This window comes from Tamandua tetradactyla, chromosome 9 (assembly GCF_023851605.1).
Source record: "Tamandua tetradactyla isolate mTamTet1 chromosome 9, mTamTet1.pri, whole genome shotgun sequence".
Lineage (NCBI taxonomy): Eukaryota > Metazoa > Chordata > Mammalia > Pilosa > Myrmecophagidae > Tamandua > Tamandua tetradactyla.
In genome coordinates, this window is record NC_135335.1 from 7539211 (window position 1) to 7560696 (window position 21486).

The 21486-nt window shown below is 58.2% G+C and overlaps 4 protein-coding genes across 12 annotated transcripts in view; 1 reads left to right on the forward strand and 3 right to left on the reverse strand.

Moving 5' to 3' along the window:
• The window catches only part of PC (pyruvate carboxylase), a 133983-nt gene extending 121478 nt beyond the window's left edge, over window positions 1-12505 (forward strand). For all 6 annotated transcript variants that reach the window (XM_077115587.1, XM_077115589.1, XM_077115586.1 and 3 more), the window contains 11 exons: window positions 6817-6961; window positions 7292-7381; window positions 7466-7687; window positions 8182-8338; window positions 8882-9122; window positions 9251-9500; window positions 9716-9960; window positions 10064-10243; window positions 10333-10581; window positions 10783-10923; window positions 11007-12505. In XM_077115587.1, the coding sequence (XP_076971702.1) occupies window positions 6817-6961; window positions 7292-7381; window positions 7466-7687; window positions 8182-8338; window positions 8882-9122; window positions 9251-9500; window positions 9716-9960; window positions 10064-10243; window positions 10333-10581; window positions 10783-10923; window positions 11007-11255 (2169 nt within the window). In that variant the 3' untranslated portion in view covers window positions 11256-12505. The remainder of the gene's footprint in view (window positions 1-6816; window positions 6962-7291; window positions 7382-7465; window positions 7688-8181; window positions 8339-8881; window positions 9123-9250; window positions 9501-9715; window positions 9961-10063; window positions 10244-10332; window positions 10582-10782; window positions 10924-11006) is intronic.
• Window positions 94-3512, reverse strand: LRFN4 (leucine rich repeat and fibronectin type III domain containing 4). The gene is made up of 3 exons (XM_077115593.1): window positions 3346-3512; window positions 1524-2881; window positions 94-941 (listed from the first exon to the last, which is right to left on the reverse strand). The coding sequence occupies exons 2-3, from the start codon at window positions 2870-2872 to the stop codon at window positions 380-382; spliced, it is 1911 nt and encodes a 636-aa protein (XP_076971708.1). The 5' UTR covers window positions 2873-2881; window positions 3346-3512; the 3' UTR covers window positions 94-379.
• Window positions 12506-14030: 1525 nt separating the features above from the next.
• RCE1 (Ras converting CAAX endopeptidase 1) lies at window positions 14031-17106 on the reverse strand. Of its 4 annotated transcripts, XM_077115594.1 has the most exons (8): window positions 16909-17106; window positions 16669-16771; window positions 16491-16574; window positions 16146-16224; window positions 15470-15637; window positions 15270-15341; window positions 15007-15069; window positions 14031-14710 (listed from the first exon to the last, which is right to left on the reverse strand). In XM_077115594.1, exons 1-8 carry the CDS (start codon window positions 17091-17093, stop codon window positions 14475-14477), a joined length of 990 nt encoding a protein of 329 aa, XP_076971709.1. In that variant the 5' UTR covers window positions 17094-17106; the 3' UTR covers window positions 14031-14474. The 4 variants fall into 4 exon arrangements, with proteins under 4 accessions (XP_076971709.1, XP_076971711.1, XP_076971710.1 ...); XM_077115596.1 differs by lacking the exon at window positions 16491-16574; XM_077115595.1 differs by lacking the exon at window positions 15007-15069.
• Window positions 17107-17197: 91 nt separating this feature from the next.
• The window catches only part of TOP6BL (TOP6B like initiator of meiotic double strand breaks), a 126418-nt gene continuing 122129 nt past the window's right edge, over window positions 17198-21486 (reverse strand). Inside the window, exons 14-16 of the mRNA XM_077115598.1 lie at window positions 20859-20937; window positions 17456-17679; window positions 17198-17366 (exon numbers count right to left, since the gene is read on the reverse strand). Coding sequence (XP_076971713.1) covers window positions 17301-17366; window positions 17456-17679; window positions 20859-20937 — 369 coding nt within the window. The 3' untranslated portion in view covers window positions 17198-17300. The remainder of the gene's footprint in view (window positions 17367-17455; window positions 17680-20858; window positions 20938-21486) is intronic.

A 21486-nucleotide genomic window follows, 5' to 3' on the forward strand; every position in this document is an offset into this window, starting at 1 on the left:
GGGGGACCATCCTTGGTGCCCCATCCTGGCCTGCGTCCTCCCCCGCCACCCACCCAGCCCAGGACCTTGCAGGGTAAGACCAGAGACCAGCACTGAGGTGTCCCCAGCAGTTTTATTATAAATAAAAACGAGGCCCCCGCTTGGTGGCTGCAGCCCCTGCCTCGATGGCTGTGAGCACCCATTGTAGGGAGTTCTCCCTCAGTCCCGTTCAGAGGCCAGAACCAGGGAAGGGTTCCCTGCCCTGCCAAGTACAAATGGGGGCCTGAGGTATGAGAATAGAAGCCCGGGCGGAGACCCCCGGAAAGTGCCTTCCTTACCCAGGCCAGCAGCCCCCACCCACCTTGGAGCAGGAGGGAGTAGAGAGGCGGGTGATGCCCTGTCACACCACACTCTCCTCCAGCCGCTCCGCACTGCCCCCCACCCCCCGGCACGCCGCCCCGAGCAGGCCCCCGTGCACAGAGTGACTCCGTCGGGCCCATGCCCCGCCCAGCCGCCTGGCGTAGCCATAGCACCCACCCGCATCGCCCAGGTCCAGGGAGCAGCTGCGCTGGGGGCGTGGTGGGGGGCTCCGCGGTGGGTGGGTCTTGGGCGTGGGGCTGGGCCCTCCATTGGTCTGGGACTGGACATGGCTGAGCTTGAGGGGGAGGCGGCCATTCCCGGCCCCCCGGCCCCGAACCAGCAAGGCCACAGTGAAGACCAGTAAGGCAGCCACCAGCACCCCCCCCACGGCCACGGTCAGTGTCCCGCCCAGCACGTGGGCCTGCAGGGCGTGGCAAAGGGGCGTGGCTGGCAGCGTGGAAAAGTGGGCACAGCCCAGCAGCCGCGTGGCCGTGAGGTCAGAGGGCCCAGCAGCGGGTGACAGGGCCAGCAGGCAGAGGTCATAGTCTGCGCCAGGGACCAGGTGCTTCAGCAGGAAGTGGCGGCTGGAGGCCGGGATGATCCTGAGGGCAAGGGCAAGTGGTCAGAGCCCAGGTGGTGGGACCCAGGCTTCCTCCCCACATGCCCATGACCCCCTCCCCAACCTCCCCCTTGACACCCCCCACCCCCATCCCAGCTCTGGCAACATCCCTTCCTTCAGGGATGTTGGCTGAAGGATGATGAAGGGCCTGGGGCAATCATTCTAGAAGGGGAAGAAACAAAAGCTAGACAGGGGCGTGGCATAGGAGCCCATGCAGGGGCCGGGTCGCCTATGGGGTTGGGTGTGTGCATGCACTGGCCCACATGCCCAAGACACAGGAAAGCCCCCTGAGTGCCTTGGGCAGGAAGGCTCCGGGCAGGGACACTGCCCACCTCTCCTTCCAGCAGCGCCCACCTCCCCCCAGTGCTGGCTCCTCCACAACTGCTGCCCCTGCTGCCCCTCAGCCCAGTACTGGGCCCCAGTTGCCTCTCCTCCTGGAGCTCAGTAGCTAAGGTGGCAGCAGGAGCTGGAGGCAAAGCCTGGAGGGATGAAAGCTGGCGGTGGGGAGGGTGTCTGCTGAGAGCAGAAGCGGGGGCTAAGGGGCGCGCAGAGCCCGCATCCTCACCGATAGATGAGGGTCTCGTCCTCACTGCTGTTGTACTGAATTTGGAACATCCATACAGGGTCAGCTGGCCGCCCCGGCCCCCAGCTCACCAGTCCTGAGGTGGCGGTCACCTCGGTCACCTGCACAGCCGGCTCAGACTCCTGAGTCCCCTCGCCCTCGGCAGCAGTGCGAGCTGAGGCAGCAATGTCCGAAGGTCCCGGGCGGCCCCCCTCGGCGCTGCCATTCCCACCGTGGGGCAGGGCCAGCACCCGCAGCTCCACCTGGGCTGTGGCCTCGCCAGCAGGATTGGTGGCAATGCAGGTGTAGCCCCCCGCATCCCCGGCACCTGTCACCCCGATCTCCAGGGTCCCGTTGGGGAAGGCCCGGGCTCGGGAGGAGTTACCGACCAGCCGGTCATCAGGGCCCACCCAGTGCATGGTGGGCGCGGGGTCGCCAAGCGCCCGGCATCGCAGTGTGGCCCGCTGGCCCTCCAGCACCCAGAGGCGCTGCGTGTGGCGGGCAATGAGGGGGGGCTCGCATGAGAACTCGCCCTCGGGCACGGCCCAGAAGTAGCGGCCAGCCAGGCCCGGCGGGGACGCGCAGGTCTCCAGGTCATCGGGCCGCGCCAGCCGCCGCAGCCACAGCAGCTCGCAGTTGCAGTGCAGGGGATTCCCGCTGAAGCTCAGCACCAGCGGGGCGGGGGAGGCCTCTGCGTCGCGCCCCCGCGAGAAGAGTGGGTCCGGGGCCAGCGTGGCCAGGCGGTTGGAGGTGAGGTCGAGGCGGGAGAGCTGGCCGAGCTGGGCGAAGGCGCCCGGGGGCAGCGCATCAATGAGGTTGTGGTCCAGGTTGAGGGTGTGCAGGGCGGGCATGGCGCCGATGCCAGCCCAGGGCACCTGCCGCAGGTTGTTGTAGGACAGGTCCAGGTCCTCGAGGCTGTCGAGGAAGTCATCAAAGGCACCCAGCGCGATGCGGCCCAGCTGGTTACCGCTGAGAATGAGGTGCTGCAGGTTGACGGGCCCCCGCAAGCTGCCAGTGCCCAGCTCTGCCAGCCTGTTGCCGTCCAGGTGCAGGGAGCGGAGGCTCTCCAGGTCCCCGAAGGCGCGGGCCCCGATGCGGGTGATGGCGTTGCGGGACAGCGTCAGGTCCACCAGCCCCGTCATGTTGCGGAAGTCGGGCGGCCCCAGGGCCTGGATGAAGTTGTCAGCCAGCCTCAGCTCCACCGTGCGCCGGTCTACGTTGGGCGGCACGAACAGCAGGCCCCGGTGGGCACACAGGGTGCTGAGCGACTCGGAAAGGTTCTGGCAGACGCAGGGCAGTGGGCAGGCGGCCGCTCCACTAGCCAGCAGCAGCAGCAGGAGCGGCGGGGCCATGGTGAGCGCCTGTAGGGAAGGGCCACAGCCCAGGCACAAGGGGGGCTGGCACAGCTGGCGGCTAGTGCAGGTGCCCACCTGTGCCCAGGGTGCAGCCCTGGGACCAGCTTCCTGAGCCAGTCCGGGGAGGGGTCCAGCTCAGAGGCCCAAGGGGCCTTCCAGAGCCTAGGGAGAGCTGGAGCCTGCAGGGCCAGGCCCCCCAGGGTGCAGGTCACATTTCCCAAGCAGGTAGGGGGCGTCCAGGGGCTGGGGAAAAGGTGAGGCGTGAGGCATGAGGCAGGAAGCGGAGGTGGGCACGAGAGCAGGGAGGGTCCTGGAACTTCCTTTCCCAGGCGCCCCCTGGAATCTTGAGCCGCACGTACCCCCTCCTCCGCGCCGCACCGCCGCCGCCAAGGGAAGGCACCCCCAAACGGCCCCCGTGGCCCGTCGCCCCTCCCCACCGGTCCCCGCGCAGCGCCCCGCGGTCCCCTCACCTGGTGTCCGTCGCTCAGGAGGCGCGGGCCGGCCTCCCCCCAGGCCTGGCCGGCCCCAGCCGACTCCAGGCCGCTCTCCCGCGGGGGCGAGGCCCGGGGCTGACCGGCCGCCAGCCGCACGCCCTTCGGCCCATGGCGTTCGGGCCCGCGGCCCCGGCTCGATCGGCTTCCGCACCTTTTCCCGGCACGGCTCGCGGCGGCGGCGGCGGCGGCGGCAGCTGGCGGGCGGGTGCGCGCCGGCGGGCACGCGCGCCGCGGACACGCACGTGGAGGGCGGACGGGGAGGAGCGCGCGGGTTCCACAAGCGAGGTCACGGGGACACGAGGCCCCTGCAGTGCCCACGGGTGGTGCCCGGTCACGCCCGAGGCCCGGGACCGTGCGAGCCCGCCGCGCAGTTCCCCGGCGCCGCCGCGGCGCACTCACCCTGGCCCCGGCGCGCGCGCCCTCGGCTACCCTGGCGCCCCGGCATCCTGCACCGCACGGGCGCCCGCCGCCGCCGCCGCCGCCGCCGGAGCCGTCACTCTGCAGACACCCAGACAAAGCGCCCGCTCGCAGGCCCCTTCACTATCTCCAGGAGACGGGAGTCTTTGTCACATGTCGCTGGGCACCCTCCCCAGCACGCCCACACATGCCCACGCACCCACACGTCCCCGCACCCACGGGCAGGGCCGGGCGCAAATCCGCACTGTTGATGGGACCCTTGCTTTCCCAGACACACTGAAGGTCATAACCGTCCTGCATCACCGAGTCACGTGGAGGGTCCCCAACAGGCATGGGGCTAGGGGGAGGGGGCGCTGGGCAACGCCCCCGGCGGGGCTGCTGCGGGGTGGGGCCGGGAGGGCTTGGCCTCGGGACAGGCACCGCCCCTCCGCCCCGCCCGCCCCCCGCCCTGCCGCCGCCAGCCTCCGCCTCCGGCGGGATAGACCTGCTCGCGGTGCTCTCCCCGCAGGTCGGCGGTGGCACGGGGTCTGAAGCGGCGGGTCAGTCGGTGGTCCTGGCGGCGCCTGCAGGCCCCTCCCTGCCCCTTCTGCCCCTGCAGGGCCATTGCTCTGCCAGAGCCGCCGGGACGAGTTCGGCTCAGCCTGGAACGCGTTTCTGGGGTAGGGTAGTTACGACTCGTGGCTCAGAAAGCTGGGCTTAGGTGGGGAGCTCCGAGGGCTCGGCCCATTGGTGCCCACGACCACAAGCTGGGAAGCAAAGGCGCCCCCACCCCCCACCGCTAGGTAGCCTCCTCCTCAGGCTACCTAGAGCCGCTCCTGTCGCATCCCCTCCCTCCAGACCTACCTAACCACCTGGTGCTGGGCACACCGGAAAACAAGGGACAGCACTCTAACCCTGCCAGGCGCCGCCGCTCGGGGCCATTGACCTTTGAGATAGTTTTCTCATCGGGGCCTGGGGTATTAATTATGTGCACTACGTGGGGGTGAGAGGGGGGAGGTGGAGCGCAGTTTGGGAGGGGCTTAGCCGCCGCGCAGCTGGAGACTGTTCTCATTATTGCCGCTCCCTGGTCCCAGCTGTTGGATTTGTAAAACGAGGGGATTTGGATCCTAGCCGGGTTCAACGCTGAGACTGTGGCATCAGTTTCTCTCTTTCTCTTCTCTGGTCAGAAATGTTTTCTCTCACTCTAAACACACATGCTAGCTGTACATGTTATACATAACATGTTAGCTGGGTGTTGGGGCGCACCAGGGACCCAGATGGGCAGGTTCCAGGTTTATGGAGTTTACAGTGCAGAGGACTGATGAAATTAGCACAAATGGGGGATGGGAAGAAAAGAGGAAACACAGGGACATCGGAGGCCTCTGAGGAGGACCTTTCTCCCCACGTGCATCAGAGATGGCTTCAGCTTCTCAGCTGAACCATCCCCCTCTCTTTAGGGAGGGCAGAGGCTAGTCTCAGGGAAAGGAGATGTTTTTCTTGTGCCTCTCCTGTCACACTAAATGGGCGATGAAGGCTGTGCAAAGACCACCTGCAGAACCCTTGGGGGCGGGCACCCTTCCTGCTCCAGGTCTCCAGACGGTGGCCACCCTCGAGGTCCTCTAGTGGGCAGGTCAACTCAGAGAGTAGAAACATGGGGGGTCCGCAGGGCCTATTGAAGGTGTCAACTGAAATCATGGCTGGGTGACCCATGGAAGTGCTTTCTCTGAAGTGAAAGCCTTGGCTATAGCAGTGTGGTCCTGCCATGCAGGTACACTGAGGCCCAGCCACACAGCCTCCAAGCCAGGAGACTTCTGCAGCGCCCCTATGAGGCTCTGGGTTGGACTCACTCTGCCCGAAGTTCACGTCCTTCATCCAAACTTTTAAAGAACTGAGTTGAGAACTTCCTGTGTACAAGGCAGGAGATGCAGGTACCTCAGGTGCCCCAAAGAGCTCCCAAGTTTGTGAGGAATGCAGGCAAACAAAAGGTGATGAGCCCAAGGGATAAACTTTCCAACCACTGATCACAGCGCCTCCCAGAAACGGGAGTATACATCTCTGCTGCAAGGGTGAGAAGGGAAGGCAAAAGGACCTTTGAGCTCAGACTTCAAGAACGAGTTGACCAGGCAGGTGCAAAGAGAAGGAGGCAGGAGAGCACAAGTTGAGTTCGGCTTGACCAGAAGTGCAGCAGCCATGACTAGGAGATGGCAGAGGTCACAGAACCATCTCCCTTGGCCAAAGAAACAAGGAGTGTTGGTGGTGGGAGGACATCTAGGTTTTGGTAACTGGGTAGATGGTGGGGCTCCCATCGGAAGCAGGACTAGGTGAGTGGGGGGAAAGTTGGGCTTGGACTTGCTGACTTTATGCTGAGGGGCATACAAGGAGAGAGGCGTTTCCTCACGGGGGTCTTAGCACTGGAGCTGGGGGCCTGCTCAGGATGAGAAGGTTGGGTGAGAAGAGGCCCTGGGACAGCCCAGAATCCATCCTTTAAGGGCCAGAGAAGGAAGGGCCCAAGGGGCTAGGAGGAAGGAATAGGGGTTAGGGGGGAGGAGGAGAACTCGAGGATAGGATGTGTGGAAGCCCAGGGAGAGGGCTGTTAGAAGAGAGAAGGGCAGGAAAGGGCCCACTGCATGGAGCCTGAGGAGGTGGCCTTGGCAAGAGTCCCCACACTCCGTGGTGGGGAGCAGGAAGTGGGGGCTTGGATCTGTCAAAGGAAAGTACATGCCTCTTTCAAGAAGCGTGGCTGGGAGGGGGCGGCTGCTTTATGGGCATGAAGGTGTTTTCCAGGCTGTGGAGCAGGGAAGGAGTTGCCTGTCTCGACCCCTGAGGAGACAGGAAGGGTGGGGCTCAGCACAGGCCCTGAGGCCAGGCAAGGATGGACCGCTCTGGAGACCAGTCCAGAGTAGGGTGGTGGGGAGGTCGGGGAAGCCTCCGCCTCGCACCCGAGCCCCCGCATGCTACGCGAACTGGGAAAGCTGTTCCTCCCCGGGTAGTACCTTCAGCTTATTCTTCCGCCCACACAGTGACAACCTCCCACCCACCTCTGTCCTGCAGACCAACATCCCCTTCCTGCAGAACGTGCTCAACAACCAGCAGTTCCTGGCAGGCACCGTGGACACTCAGTTCATCGATGAGAACCCGGATCTCTTCCAGCTGCGGCCTGTGCAGAACCGGGCTCAGAAGCTGCTCCACTACCTCGGTCTGAGCCCTGGACCACCCTCTCGTTCCCTCCCCTTCCCAGTGTCCTGCCCCTGGCCCCCACCTCACCTTCATTCCATCCTCTACCCTCTTCCTGTGTTTCTTGCACTCACCCCTCCCAGCTGCTGGTGGTAGAGAACTGGCCCCCCTTTTCTGTGCATGTCATGCATGTGACCCTCAATAGTTCTCCACTGCAGGGACCCAGCAGGCCCTGGCTTTGGAGAGGACGGGGCCCAGCTTGAGGATGCCCCCATCCCTGGGCCACCCACTCTCATTGATGTCCCCACCAGACTCTGTCCAGCCGGCCCTAATACTGCCACTCTCTCCCCAGGACATGTCATGGTCAATGGCCCTACGACCCCAATCCCCGTCAAGGCCAGCCCCAGCCCCACGGATCCCATTGTGCCCGCAGTGCCCATAGGTAGGTGAGCTTCACTCGGCCACCCTGAGAGGGATGCGAGGAGGATGCCACCTGTGGGTACGACCCATGCCCCTGTCTGCCTAGGCCCGCCCCTGGCTGGGTTCCGGGACATCTTGCTGCGAGAGGGGCCCGAGGGTTTTGCTCGAGCCGTGCGGAGCCACCCGGGGCTGCTGCTGATGGACACCACCTTCAGGGACGCCCACCAGTCCCTGCTGGCCACCCGCGTGCGCACTCACGACCTCAAAAAGATTGCCCCTTACGTTGCCCACAACTTCAGCAGCCTCTTCAGCATAGAGAACTGGGGAGGTGAGTGAGGAAGGCTGGATGCTGGAGTCTCTTCACAAGGCGCTGTCGGGTTCCCACAGCGGTAGGGAAGGAGGGAAGCCAGAGACACGAACCCTGCACAGCCCGAGTGGGGTGTGGACCAGGCGCCGCGCTCGTGTGTTCCGCAGACTCTGGGCCAGGAGCGGTGCAGGGCCTGAGGTGGCAGGGCTGGGACCCGGCCCCTGTCCTCAGGAAGCTTGAGGACGGTTGGGAGACACCAGCCTGTGAATTAATTATAGCATGGAGAGCTGGGGGGGGGGGCTGTAAAAGGGGTGTAAGAGGACATGGGGGGTGTGAGCTGCCTCAGGAGAGCAGAGCAGAGAAGAGCCTGTGGGTGTTGGGGTCAGAAGCTTGAGAGACCCTAAAGGTGAGCAGGGCCTGGGGCCAGGGCTGGAGGCTCAGGCCACCGCGCTGCGGGCGTGGTGGGACCCCCAGGGCACATCAGTGCTGATGGGGTCTCTCCCGGCCTCTTGTAGGAGCCACGTTCGATGTCGCCATGCGCTTCCTGTACGAGTGCCCCTGGCGGCGGCTGCAGGAGCTCCGGGAGCTCATCCCCAACATTCCATTCCAGATGTTGCTGCGGGGGGCCAATGCCGTGGGCTACACCAATTACCCTGACAACGTGGTCTTCAAGTGAGCGCCATGGGCCGTGCTCCCCCCAGGCAGACAGGAAGCCACTCTGCAGCTGCATCCAGCAGGGGCTCTTGTTGGAAATGTGTGGGAAAGGCCCGGAAGGGCTTCTAAATCCTGCCTCCCCACCCTTCCCTCACCCCCACCCCCCATTTTCCTCGGGTGGCACTAGAGGCCCTGAGAGAGGTGACCTGTGCTGGGCCATGTGGTGTAGAGCTGGAGCTGGACCCCAGACCTCAGGACTCTTTGTCCGGTGCCTTTGCTTCCTCAGTCTGCCACTGCTTTGCCAAGCACAGGCCCCCCACTGAACCTCAGACCTGGGCAGACTCTGCAGTGCAAGCCCCAGCACTGCCCGGTCCCAGCACACACCTGTGGGCCGTGTGCTCCATACTGACCCCGTGGAAACCCCGCCCCTGCCAGGCCAGGCCCTCAGACCTGATCCCCCCTTTGGGGCCATAGGGTAGGCCAGGAGCCAGAGAAGGATGTGCTGGAGGGGAAGTGGTGGTGGTGGTGGGGCTGATCCCTGGGCTCTCCCTGCCCGCTCAGGTTTTGTGAGATGGCCAAGGAGAACGGCATGGATGTCTTCCGCGTCTTTGACTCCCTCAACTACTTGCCAAACCTGCTGCTGGGCATGGAGGCAGCGGGCAGCGCTGGTGGCGTGGTGGAGGCTGCCATCTCCTACACCGGGGACGTGGCAGACCCCAGCCGCACCAAGTACTCATTGCAGTATTACATGGGCCTAGCGGAAGAGCTGGTGCGAGCTGGCACCCATATCCTGTGCATTAAGGTGCCTGGGCTTGACCCCTGCCCCTCAAGACTAATTCCTCTCCCCCGCTTCACCACCCTGAACCCCCATTTCCCCTAACTCATCTAACACCCCTTCTTTACCCATTTTTCTTTTCTCTCTCCCTGTAGGATATGGCAGGGCTGCTGAAGCCGGCAGCCTGCACCATGCTGGTCACCTCCCTCCGGGAACGCTTCCCTGACCTGCCGCTGCACATCCATACCCACGACACGTCAGGGGCGGGCGTGGCGGCCATGCTGGCCTCCGCCCAGGCTGGGGCGGACGTGGTGGATGTGGCCGCTGACGCCATGTCTGGGATGACTTCGCAGCCCAGCATGGGGGCCCTGGTGGCTTGTACCCGAGGGACCCCCCTGGACACAGGTAGAAACCATGGCAACCTTCAGCCCACCCGTTCTCAAAGCAGCGGCCACCCCTGGGCCCAGGAGAGCCTGCTACCTCTTAGACTCCACATGCCCAGCCCGCTCTTGCCTCCCACCCTCTCAGGATGGAACCTGAGCCGGCCCACGGGTCCTGGGAGGAAAACCTGGGAGCTTCAGCCCACTCCTGAGCCCTCCCTGACTCTGGCCTCTCTTCAGGGGTAGCCCTGGAGCGAGTGTTTGATTACAGTGAGTACTGGGAAGGGGCCCGGGGCCTGTACGCGGCCTTTGACTGCACGGCCACCATGAAGTCCGGCAACTCGGACGTGTATGAGAACGAGATCCCGGGCGGCCAGTACACCAACCTGCACTTCCAGGCCCACAGCATGGGGCTCGGCTCCAAGTTCAAGGAGGTGAAGAAGGCCTACGTGGAGGCCAACCAGATGCTGGGCGACCTCATCAAGGTGCGCCAGCTCCCCTGCCCTCGCATGGCACGCCCGCTGCACACCCCGGCTCTGGGCTCCTAAGGGGCCTGGCACCCTAACACCCCGGGGCCCTTCTCCTCAGGTCACACCCTCCTCCAAGATTGTGGGGGACCTGGCCCAGTTCATGGTACAGAATGGGCTGAGCCGGGCAGAGGCAGAGGCCCAGGCAGAGGAGCTGTCCTTCCCCCGCTCGGTGGTGGAGTTCCTACAGGGCTACATCGGGGTCCCCCATGGGGGCTTCCCTGAGCCCCTGCGCTCTAAGGTAGGCCCAGCACGCTATGCGGGGGGCGGGGGGGGGGTGGGGAAGGTGGGAGCAGGTATCAGGCCTCGTTCCTCTGCTTTGCTCTCCAGGTGCTGAAGGACCTGCCGAGGCTGGAGGGGCGGCCTGGAGCCTCCCTGCCACCCCTTGACCTGCAGACGTTGGAGAAGGAGTTGGTCGAGCGGCATGGAGAGGAGGTGACCCCTGAGGATGTGCTCTCAGCAGCCATGTACCCTGACGTCTTCACCCACTTCAAGGACTTCACTGCCACCTTTGGCCCACTGGATAGTCTTAATACCCGCCTCTTCCTACAGGGACCCAAAATTGCAGAAGAGTTTGAGGTCAGTGGCTCCAGTACTTACCACACTCCACCTGCACACCTGCCCCAGAGCCCAGGACTTTGGCTTGGCTGTCACTCAGCCTCACAGGCTGTGGGAGCAGGAAGGACCCTTGAGGGACCAGTGAGCTAGGTCTGCACAGTGAGGGGCCGAGCTCCCCGAGCCTCTCTCCACCCACCACTCTGAGCCCTGCCCTCCCTGCAGGTGGAGCTGGAGCGGGGCAAGACACTGCACATCAAAGCGCTGGCCATAAGTGACCTGAACCGGGCTGGCCAGAGACAGGTCTTCTTTGAGCTCAACGGGCAGCTGCGATCCATCCTGGTCAAGGACACACAAGCCATGAAGGTGTGGCTCCCTCAGGGCCAGCCGGGTGGCGGTGCCGGGCAGGTGTGGTCCTGGGTCTCACGTCCCTTTCGCCCTGCTTGCAGGAGATGCACTTCCACCCCAAAGCCCTGAAGGATGTGAAGGGCCAGATTGGGGCACCCATGCCTGGCAAAGTGATAGACATCAAGGTGGCAGCAGGAGACAAGGTAGCCAAGGGCCAGCCCCTGTGCGTGCTCAGCGCCATGAAGATGGAGACTGTGGTGACTTCGCCCATGGAGGGCACCGTCCACAAGGTCCACGTGACCACCGACATGACTCTGGAGGGCGACGACCTCATCCTGGAGCTGGAGTGATCTGGTCCCACTTGGCCACATGGTTGTCCCCACCCTGAACTTTCAGCAGAAACTGTGCTGCCAGGGCAGGCCCAGGCCAGCGAGTGCCCAAGGGCAGGCAGGGCCTGGCCCTGGAGGGTCTGTTCTCAGCTGCTTGGGGCAGGTCCAATGGCCTTTTTCTTCCTCCTCCACATGTCCTTTCCCCCGGGCAGTCTCTCACAGATTCATCTCTGGCCAACAAGAACCCTCTCACGGGAGGCAGCAGTGACGGGGCAAGGGGACCGAGACCTGGGGTTAGGTTTGGGGGTTTCTACCCCTTACAGGGGAGACTTAAGCCCACATCCTGGGACAATCTGCTCAATAAAACTGGCATTCCCCTGCCCTCCCTCTGCCCCCACGCTTGGTCCTGTGTAGGCCCACCCCTACGTGCGGGGGTGGGGAGGTTGTATCTTCCTCCTTGTAGTGAGGATGACCATGGTGACCCTGATTTCAGCCACGACTGAGCACCTACTGTACATACTGCTCCCCCTTTCCCCCCAAAACAGGACCAGCTAATTGCTACTGAGAGCTGGGGGCGGGAGTGGGTTTTGTTCTAAGCACTTAACGCATATATTAACTGGGCAATCCTCAGCACACTCATCCATTCTAAGGACACACAAACTGAGTCAGAGGAAAGGCAAAAATAACCTGTCCAGATGAGCTGAAACTCAGCATCAAGGGACTGAGAAAACCTCGACCAAAAGGGGGAAGAGTGAAATGAGACAAAGTGTCAATGGCTGAGAGATTGCAGAGTCCAGAGGCTATCCTGGAGGTTATTCTTATGCATTAAGTAGATATCACCTTGTTATCCAAGATGTAATGTAGAGGCTGGAGGGAACTGCCTGAAAATGTAGAGCTGTGTTCCAGTAGCCATGTTTCTTGAGGATGATTGTATAATGATATAGCTTTCACAGTGTGCCTGCGTGATTGTGAAAACCTTGTGTCTGATGCTCCTTTTATCTACCTTGTCAACAGACGGGTAGACCATACAGAATAAAAATAAATAATAGGGGGAACAAGTGTTAAAATAAATTTAGTTTGAAATGCTAGTGATCAATGAAAGCGAGGGGTAAGGGGTATGGTAGGTATAATTTTTTTTTGTTTTTATTTCTTTTTCTATTTTTATTTCTTTTTCTGAATTGATGCAAATGTTCTAAGAAATAATGAATATGCAACTAAGTGATGATATTGTGAATTACTGCTTATATATGTTAATGTTTTATTTCATTTGTTAAATTTTTTTAATTAATAAATTAAAAAAAAATAAAAATAAAAAAATAACCTGCCCAGGATTCCGCTGCTAATCAAAGTAGGCCCAAACTCACGCTGTTGGGCCTCCTTGCTCCCAATCATTGCTTTGCTTTCTGAAACTCCAGGCCAAACCCCATACCTTGCCTGACTGTAAAACCAGTCAGCTCAGCAGTGGATGCAAACAGATACCACCTTCTAGGAGGTGGGGGGACCTCAGGTGTGAAAAAGCAAAAACTCCGGTGAACACCTGGGTGTGAGGACACCTGGGGGGGGATGCTTAGGAAGAGCACTGGACTAGGAGTTCCAGGTTCTAATTCTGCTTTTACTGCGCTCAGCTGTAACCCTTGTCTTGAGTCTCAGTTCCATCCTCTGCCCTGCCTGCATCACTTGACTCCTGCTTGAGATATGGGGAGGAAGGCTGAGGATGGTGGGTCAGGCCCAGGAGGCCTTTGGACAGTAAGTGAAAGGCAGAGGCTGGAGTCATCCATGAGGACTGGGGGAAACACCCTGACCCTGTGAGGAAGGGGCAGCAGGAAGTGTACCCCCTGTACCCTGTGAACCTTCAGTCCCAAGGCTGAGCCCACCCGTCCAGAAGAGGGCTACCAGTACCTCATCTCTCGAGTGAGCGAGCCTCAATGGGGTTGGGTCACCTCCTCCTTGGACCCCAAGATCCCAAATGTACCCATAAACAAGCCCTGTGCTCTCTTCCTCTGCCCCCTGAGAGGTGCTATATGGACTCAAGGAAAGGAAAGCTCTCCTGTGGGGTTTTGCTTAACGACGCCCTTTTAAAACAAGTCTAGCCACAACCAAAGTGGGGCAGTGTCAGGGAAGATAGTATATCCCATATCCGTTCCTTCAACCACCAGTCAAGGCAAGGGGAAGTAGGACAACCCTCTAGAACCTGGCATGGGACCTAAAAGAGTAACATTCTTAAAAGAACTTAAAGAAAATAAAGTGGTGGCAGAAGAATGAGAATCACACAAATAAGAGCAGGTGTAACATAGGGCTGCAACCTACGTTTTCAGTTCATCCTGATAGCACTGTGGTAGAGGCCCAAGGTGGAATCAGAAAAACTCTCCACTCCGGGGTGGGCTTTAGCAGGTACCTCTCAAACGTTGGACCTATTTCCTCTTGTGTAAAATAAGACTGGTGGACTTTATGGAGGTCCTGGGGAGGCCCTGCAGCTGACTGTCCATCCTCCCAGAGGACACAGGCTGAAGGCTCCATCACTCAGACGTGGGAGTGACGGCGCAGACCACAGAGGAGCTGGGGCCAAACCAGACTCACCTGTGCTAGGACTCGGGTCATGGCTCTGGCAAGATAAACTACAGACCCAAGGCAGCCAGAGGCCCCATCCTATCCCTTACTCCAGGGAATTGTGCTTGTCAGGCTGATTTGCCCAGAGATCAGTGTGCAAGGCAGCTGAGAAAGGTGGCATGCACACTCCCGAAAGCTGCCTGGAGTCCTCACCCACAACTGGCCGACGCCCAAAGGTCCAAGGCCGTGTTACCCAAGTTAAATCTCTTTGATATCCTGATACAAAGTCCTGATGCAAAAAGACAATGAGAAAACCCTGGGAAATTGAAGAGGGGAGGGGTTTCACAAATTCCACCCCCAAGCAGCTTTTCAGGGGCAGAGGGGAGAGGACCTCAGAGAAGGGAGCAGTTTCCAATGAGGAAGGGAGTCCACAGTTCCTGGGACGCAGTCCCCTTGCTCCCAGCTGCTCCTCAACCCCTTTTTGAGAGGGGCTGCACCCTGTGGATGTCTGCTCCTTTCTCTTGGTCCCTGGGATTCAACTAGCTCTGGCTTCATCCCCTATAAAAATTCCTGAGATCTCGGGGACCCCAGCAAGCCACTCCCCTACAGTGCCCCGTGTTGGGGAGGGGCTCGGGCACCCATGAGAGTCCATAGTAGTGTGCACAGCCACAGGAGCGTGTACAGGAGTGTGGGTCAGGAGCACAGGGGAGCGTCTGAGTCCCCTGCCCGTTCCAAAAGCACACAAAGGGGAAGGCTGCCGTAGAGCTTTGGGTCCGTGAGGGGCTGGAGTAGAAGCAGGAAGAGTCCTACACCCAGGGCATAGCCAGCCAGCAGGGGCCACCTCTGTGGATGTTCCAGAGCCTCACACACGGCAGGGAAGCCCATGTAATTGCAGAAGGAGTGGCAGAGGATGGGCCCAATCAGGTGTCCTGGGGGGAGGGAGACAGCAGCAGCTCATGGAGCAGCCCCACCACCTCCCTGGGCCCTTCCTGGGCTAATGACCCTCATCCCACGAGACAGGAGATCACTGCCCAACCCACCCACCCACACACTCTGGCCCCTTGCCTCCTTCCACCTCTCAGACCTCACCAGGCCAAGGGCCTGGCCTCAGCCTGTCTCAAGGACCAGGGTAGAGTGAACATGTTGGTGATCACTCCTGGAACAAATACAGTATTCCTATTCTCCCGCCCACCCCTGCGGAACACGTGAGAGACTGAGAACCAACCTGTGCGGATGAAGAGGAAAGCAGTGTAGGCACCGAAGACAGCTGTGTAGGAGAACTGGAACGCTGGAGACGGGGAGGCCACAAGTGACCACACCTGCACGCCCACCAGCCAGAGACCATCCCCTTTCCAGTGGGGGCAGTGGCTGCAGGCCCCAGTAACCCCTCCAATCTCAGAGTCCCATTTTCGATTTTCCTTCAGCACGGAATCGCGAGACCCTCATACCCGACCCAGGACTGCCCCAGGCAAGCTCACCAGGACTCACCTGCAGACAAGAAGATGCTCCCCACACTACTCTGGCGGAATCGCAGCTGCTCGATAACGTGGTGAAAATGGGCTGAGAGGAAGGAAAGAAGCACGTCACCTCGTGCTGAGCCTTTCCCATATGCCCTCCCCTTCCCTCAAGCTCCATCCTTGGCTCTCATGCTGGGAATATCTCAGCAGGACCAGGGGAGACAAACTCACCAACTCCAAAGAAGAGTGGGCAGGTGAACACAGCACGGCCCAGGCCCGTGCACGGCACTAACATAGGCAGCATGCAGGCCCGGAACACCAGCTCCTCTGTCAGCGGCGCGATCACTTGGTTCCGCAGCCAACGCATGTCTGTGAGGCAGCGGGCCCAGGAGCGAGGGGCTGAGGAGAGGAAGCAGAACCACCATGGAGTGAGATCCCTGAGGACCCAAGGGCCTCTCTCCCACAACGTTCCCCTGGCCAAATTCAGCTTAGGTATCAACACTCCTGAGAATAGGTGAGGGTGGAGCTTTGATCAGACCCAGCAAAAGACAGCACCTCAAGTGGACTGAAAGAAAAGGTATTAGTAGCTGAAGCAGGATATCCTGATTAATAAATTCTGGAAACATCAAATCTGCCCCAAACCTTTGGGGAAGACAAAGGTTAGGGAAAGAGAGAAACAATACTCTGGTTCACACTGTGTGTTGCTAAAATCCTTAGCAGAGATTCCTTGGATGTCAGCAACCAACTCTCAGAGGCCATTCCCATTTTACTGATGAGGAAACACCCAGAAGGAAGACACCTCATATCTCATGTCCAGGTCACACCATGAGTCCTAGTGACTGCATCCCATTGGCTCCCTTTCCCCACTGTTCTGGATGGCCTGTGCCTACTTATTTCTTATACTCACCCAGGACAATCTTCAGCCCATCTGCCAGATCACAGGAGCAATCCATGGAAAGCTGTATCAGAGGGCCCAGGAAAAGGATCTGGGATCAAAAAAACCCCAGGAGAGATTTAAGTAAAGACTTTCACCATAACCCACTGCTCTTTCTAAGATGGGCTTCATGAGACTTCAAAACCTGTTCTCAGCCAGGATTTCCCACACATGCACGCCCAAGGGCTTCAGGACCATCTCAAATTCCTGTCTCCCATCAGCCCAAAGATATTGGGATGAGGGGGAAAAAAAGCCGTTAAAGGGGCCTCACGCTCGTACCAATGAACAGAGAAGGGAAAATACAGCAGGAGCACTCACCATAGTCAGCAGGAGGGGCAGCAGTGCTGCTGGGAAAATTCCCTCCAACCTGAAGCCCATCAAGGTGAGCAGGGATGTGCCTGGCTGAGCCACAGGAAAGAGAGCATCAGTCTTGCCCCCTACCCCCCAAATCCCTGAGAACTCTCTCGCATTGCCCTTTGCCCCGCCTCCTTCGCACCTGGATGCCTGTGAGTTCCCTCCAGAGCAGTACGCAGAAGGGTGAGAGACTGGACACCACCAGGACACTGGTGAAGCGCCGCTTGATAACGGCGGGGTGGTCCCTACGGAGGGGGTAGTAAAATGAGGGGCCCACAAGCCCCGTCCAGTCGGCGCGGCCCCGCCCTCGAGCCGCCCAAGCTCCGCCCGCTGCCCCGCCTCGCGGAGGCGCAGGTTCCGGTCGCGCTCGCGGCCCCCGCACCTGGGCAGCTTGCTCTTCCAGACGTAGAGGCTGCCCACGTAGGAGCAGGCGAGGCTGAGGCAGGAGAACACTGACACCCAGCAGCAGAGCCCAGGGCCCGGACCGCCGAGCGCCGCAGACTGGGGCTGCCGCTCTGGCCGCGACACTGACAGCAGGGGCAACCCGTCCCCGCCCAGCGCTGCCATCGCGCCCGAAGGCGCGGCGCGCACCAGTGACGCAATCCCGCCCGCGCCGGCCGGAAGCGCAAGTGACGTCAGGTGGCGGCGCAGACTCCGGGTCCCGCCCCGCCCGGACACCGAGACAGACGCTGCGCACGTCGAGCAGGTTTATTTAACGATAGATAGCACGCGGTTGTTCGTAGCTCTGCGGCACTCGCGGGGAAAGGAATCGGCTTAGGGCCTAGGGCTGGGACTCAGCCACTCGGACAGATTGGAGACCTCCTGCAGCCACAGCATGTCCTGTGGGAGGAAGGGGGGAACCAGGGTGAGGATTCCTCGGCCGCGGCCCGGGTCCCGCACCGCCCCCTGTCCAACCCTCGCTGGGTTACCTCCAGGCTGCGCCCCGGGTTCGTCCTGCTAGGCCCCGGGACCCTCCGGTGCTCTGCACGAGGCCCTTCCCTGGGAGCCAGAGAGGCCGCGCTGGATTCCGGGCCGCGCGTGGCGGCCTGTGACTGGCTGATGGCCCTGGCAGGAGGGGAAGCCCGCATCTCTTCCAGGTCGTGCCGGAGGCTTTTCCTCTTGAGCCTCCTGCTTGCTGCTTGTCCGCAGGTCTCTAGGAGAAAGCCCATTTCGTCTTACACTAAGCTGGAACGACCCTTGGGTCGGGTGGGAGACCTGGGAGAAAGCGCTCCGAGGAACTGGGGCTCGGCTTTCTTGGCCCTCCCTCCTCAGGACGCTTTCAACCAGATCCTGCACAGAATCAAAACCAGCAGTTCCGGGGCTTTCAGGATCAGTCTGAGGCTGCAGAATGGTTTCAGGGCCTCTCTGGTTCTCGGAGTTGAGCCTGGGAAGAGGCTTCGGGATGTACCAGGTCCGCACATGGTGCTCACGCCCATTCATCCGGGAATCTGGACTGTCAAGCTCTAATGGCCAAGTCAGAAAGCTGTCCGCATCTTTTTTTACTTTTTTGCTGTCCCAGCATTGGGCAGTGATTCACTTGTTCAAATGTAAACTGTTTGGATCGATAGATTTTTCCCGAGCAGGTCCTGGAAATGTATGTCAATGAGCTGTTCCCTGGGAGAAGCTCACAGATGCTAAGAGCAATGCAGGTGTTGGTACAATGTTCAGGAGTGGAATAGAGAAAGAGGCTGTTAGCCATCTCTGGAGATGAAGAAAGGTTTTCCTGAGGAAATGCCTGAGTTTTGAATGATGAAGAAAAATAGGCCAGACAGAAAAGGAAAAGGAAAAGAATTCCTGACTGAAGGAATGTAGGATGTTTAATGCCCAAAAGCAAAGGACTAACGTGTTGAAGCCAGTCAGTGAATAGACCACAGATGTGTAGTGGCATCAACATGTTTGATTTTCTTCAGTAGAGCTATTCACGTGGGGTATAGGATTGATTCTGACAAGATTTTCTCGTTTGCCAGGTAAAGCAGCTCGAGCAATCTTTCAAGGAGGATTCTACCAGTTATAACCTAGATTTTTAAGAGAGCGCATGGGCTTTGGAGGCAGCAAGCTGATATTCCGAACTGCTAAGTGCTCTTTGACTACTTGACCTGAGACAAAGTCCCCTTGTTTGAGAGAGAGGACTAATGCCCAAGACCACAGGAGGTCCTCAATGAAATGTGCAGGGCAGGTACTTATTTGTGGTATAGATCTACTTCCAGTTTTTTAAATCCCTAAATCTAAATTTATAGAAATAGATTATTTGTGAGATCTGGTGATTCAGTATAGCTTAATGTAATACCATGATGAATTCCAGAGTATTTGGGGCAGATAATAAAACAGTATTTGCAAAGTTCCTTGAGGGAATAGAGAAAAAATATGGAACTTCCCCACCTGGGAAATTCTTGCTATTCTCTCAAGCATTTGGGGACTCCCAATTTGATAAGCCAAGCCCTTGAGCTTGAGGCTGGCCCTTATGAAACTTATTTCTGTAATGGTGAAGTTAAGCCTACTTATAAACATGCCTAAGAGTAACCCCAGAGAGCCATTTTTGTTCAGATGTGGCCTTTCTAAGCCAAACTCTGCAAATAAACTCATTACCCCACTCCCTACATGGGACATGACTCTCAGGAATGAGCCTGGCCCTGGCATCATAGGATTGGGAATGCCTTCCTGACCAAAAGGGGAAAAAGAATGTAACAAAACAAGGTTTCAGTGGCTAAGAGATTTCAAATAGAGTTGAGAGGACACTCTGGAGGATTTCCCTTATGCAAGCTTCAGCCAGATATTACAAATTGCCATTGTATGCAAAGCCCCAACCAACAGTATTCCTGGAAACCCAAGACTCTAAGACTAAAAGTTTTACTTAATAGGTTTATTTTTCAGAAATTTAAAACCTCTGAATCATTCCTATGCCAGAGAAACCCTGAACTTAGAGTTACCAGTCTCTCCCAGAACATCAACCAGTTGAATTCCCCTACCCCATCATGCATTGACACCCCTTTTCAACATGAAGTTAGAATTGACATTGCCGAAATATCCCTGAAGATTGAGAGAAGTATCAAATGAGAGGGAAGAGTTGTAGCAAGTGCTAAATCACTGGATCACTGTGTTGATGTTCCTTATTGGTTTCTATTGTATTGGAACGGCCAGAGGAAATGCCTGGAAGTGTGGAATGTAACCCATTTTATACTTTGAAATTTGCTCTATAACTATTCCTTAAACTGAAGTTTCAAATTTATCATTGTTCTGTATGTGTTATATTTCACAATAAAAAATGTTTTAAAAAAAGTAGATTCTTTGCTTTATACAAGAGTTCTCTGCAGGATTCTTTTCAGTAGTAACAGCTCTTAGAACATTTAAAACATGGTTCAGTTGACCAGTTGAAACATGGTTCAATTGACCTGTGGTTCAGGAACACGTTTTAGGCCTGAGCACAAGCAGCACACAGCATGCTGGAGTTGTGACCCTGAAGAGGGATTATATAAACAGCACAGATGCTGAAGTCACAGTCCCTAAATTCCTTCAAACCCAGCCACTGTTCTGGCCACAGGACTCTGTAGGAAGTTCTTCCCACTCATCTGCCCCCTCTAGGGATAGATGAGAGCAGCTACCTGGGTTTGAATTCTGGCTCTGCATTTACCCAGTGTGACCTTTACCAAGTTTATTATTTCTGGGCCCCAGTTTCCACATTTGTAAACTCAAAATAATAGTAACTAAACCTGATGGGACTGTTGTGCAAGTTAAAGGCACCAGTGCATTTTTAAAACTCAGAATAGCGCCTGTACCTGACAGATTCTCTATACAGGATTGCTGCTGTTATTACCACATCTATAGGTCCAGGCACCAGGGGCTGCAGCCACGCACCTCCTGCCACCACTGGCCCTGGAGGCTGTTGAAGTGTGTACACGTTGGGGAGGGGTAAGTGTGGAGAAGTGATGTCAGTCTGATTGCCTCCCATGGTATGCATGGGGGTGAGGGGGTATCTGCACCCAGTAGCAACATCCAGAGCCCTAAACAGAGCAGCAACCAAACTGGGGGGGAGCAGCAGTATCAACAGTAGTGAAGCAACCAACTGGATGTAGGAGCCTGACTCTGTTTCCTACCTCACCCCCCACCCGAATCATGTGCAGCTGTCTATAACTGCACAAGCTGCCTTTCTAGTCATATACCGAATAGCTGTCTTGGGAGGGAATGCCTGCTGCACAGTGGCAGTGGTAGCCAACCAAATTCCAGACGGATATTGCTGTGGGAGAGGTGCAGTAAGACAGTTTGAAAGCTGGTAGTCATGGTTTTTACTGCTCGCCAGCTTCAGTCCAGGGCACACTTAAAAAGCTAAAACCTTACCTGGAAGGAGCTCTAGGCTGCAGTCCTCATATGTATCCTCAGTGTTCTGGGCTTCTTCATTTTTCTCTGGGGGCAGGTGCTTTAAAATGAAGATATCCTAAGTGAGTTTTACGGAAGCATGGAGGAGCCCTAGGTGGGACAGGAGTATGCCTGGCTGGCTTCACTGACCTCCTGGGGCTGTCCTCCCTCACCTGGAACACCCTCTAACTTCCTCTTGGCTCACGGGAACCCCCCTGCCCCTGCCTCCAACTTTCAAGGCTTCCTTCCTCTGTGGACCCCAAGCAGCTCATGAAAAGCCCGTCCCCAAATATTCCTATCCCTCTGGACTTCCCTCCTGTCGGCCCCGCTTCGCAAGCCCTGAAGTATATACTGCATGCCTGTTTCTCATCACTTTTATGTATGTATGTCCATTTTCTACATCTTACATTCTTTAAAACGGAAGTCCACTGTGCCTGTATCTCTTTGAAGTTAATAGAGGGCCTTAGACAGAGTTAGTACTAAAAAAAGACTGACTGAGAAGGGCAAACCTGGGACACACAAGTCACGTTTTGTAGTTCTCAGTAGCCTTTCAAAGCCCTGTGACACTTGTTAGTTCACTCTGGACAGGTGGTTCAATCTGGAGAGGTAC

Coding starts and splice junctions, on each gene's coding strand:
- LRFN4 (XM_077115593.1), bottom strand. CDS start 2,872: ATGGCCCCGCCGCTCCTGCTGCTGCTGCTGGCTAGTGGAGCGGCCGCC. Junction 942..1,523: donor GACGAGACCCTCATCTATCG/GTGAGGATGCGG, acceptor CCTTGCCCTCAG/GATCATCCCGGCCTCCAGCC.
- RCE1 (XM_077115594.1), bottom strand. CDS start 17,093: ATGGCAGCGCTGGGCGGGGACGGGTTGCCCCTGCTGTCAGTGTCGCGG. Junction 15,070..15,269: donor GAGCATCTTCTTGTCTGCAG/GTGAGTCCTGGT, acceptor CCCCGTCTCCAG/CGTTCCAGTTCTCCTACACA. Junction 14,711..15,006: donor TTTCCTCTTCATCCGCACAG/GTTGGTTCTCAG, acceptor CCCTCCCCCCAG/GACACCTGATTGGGCCCATC.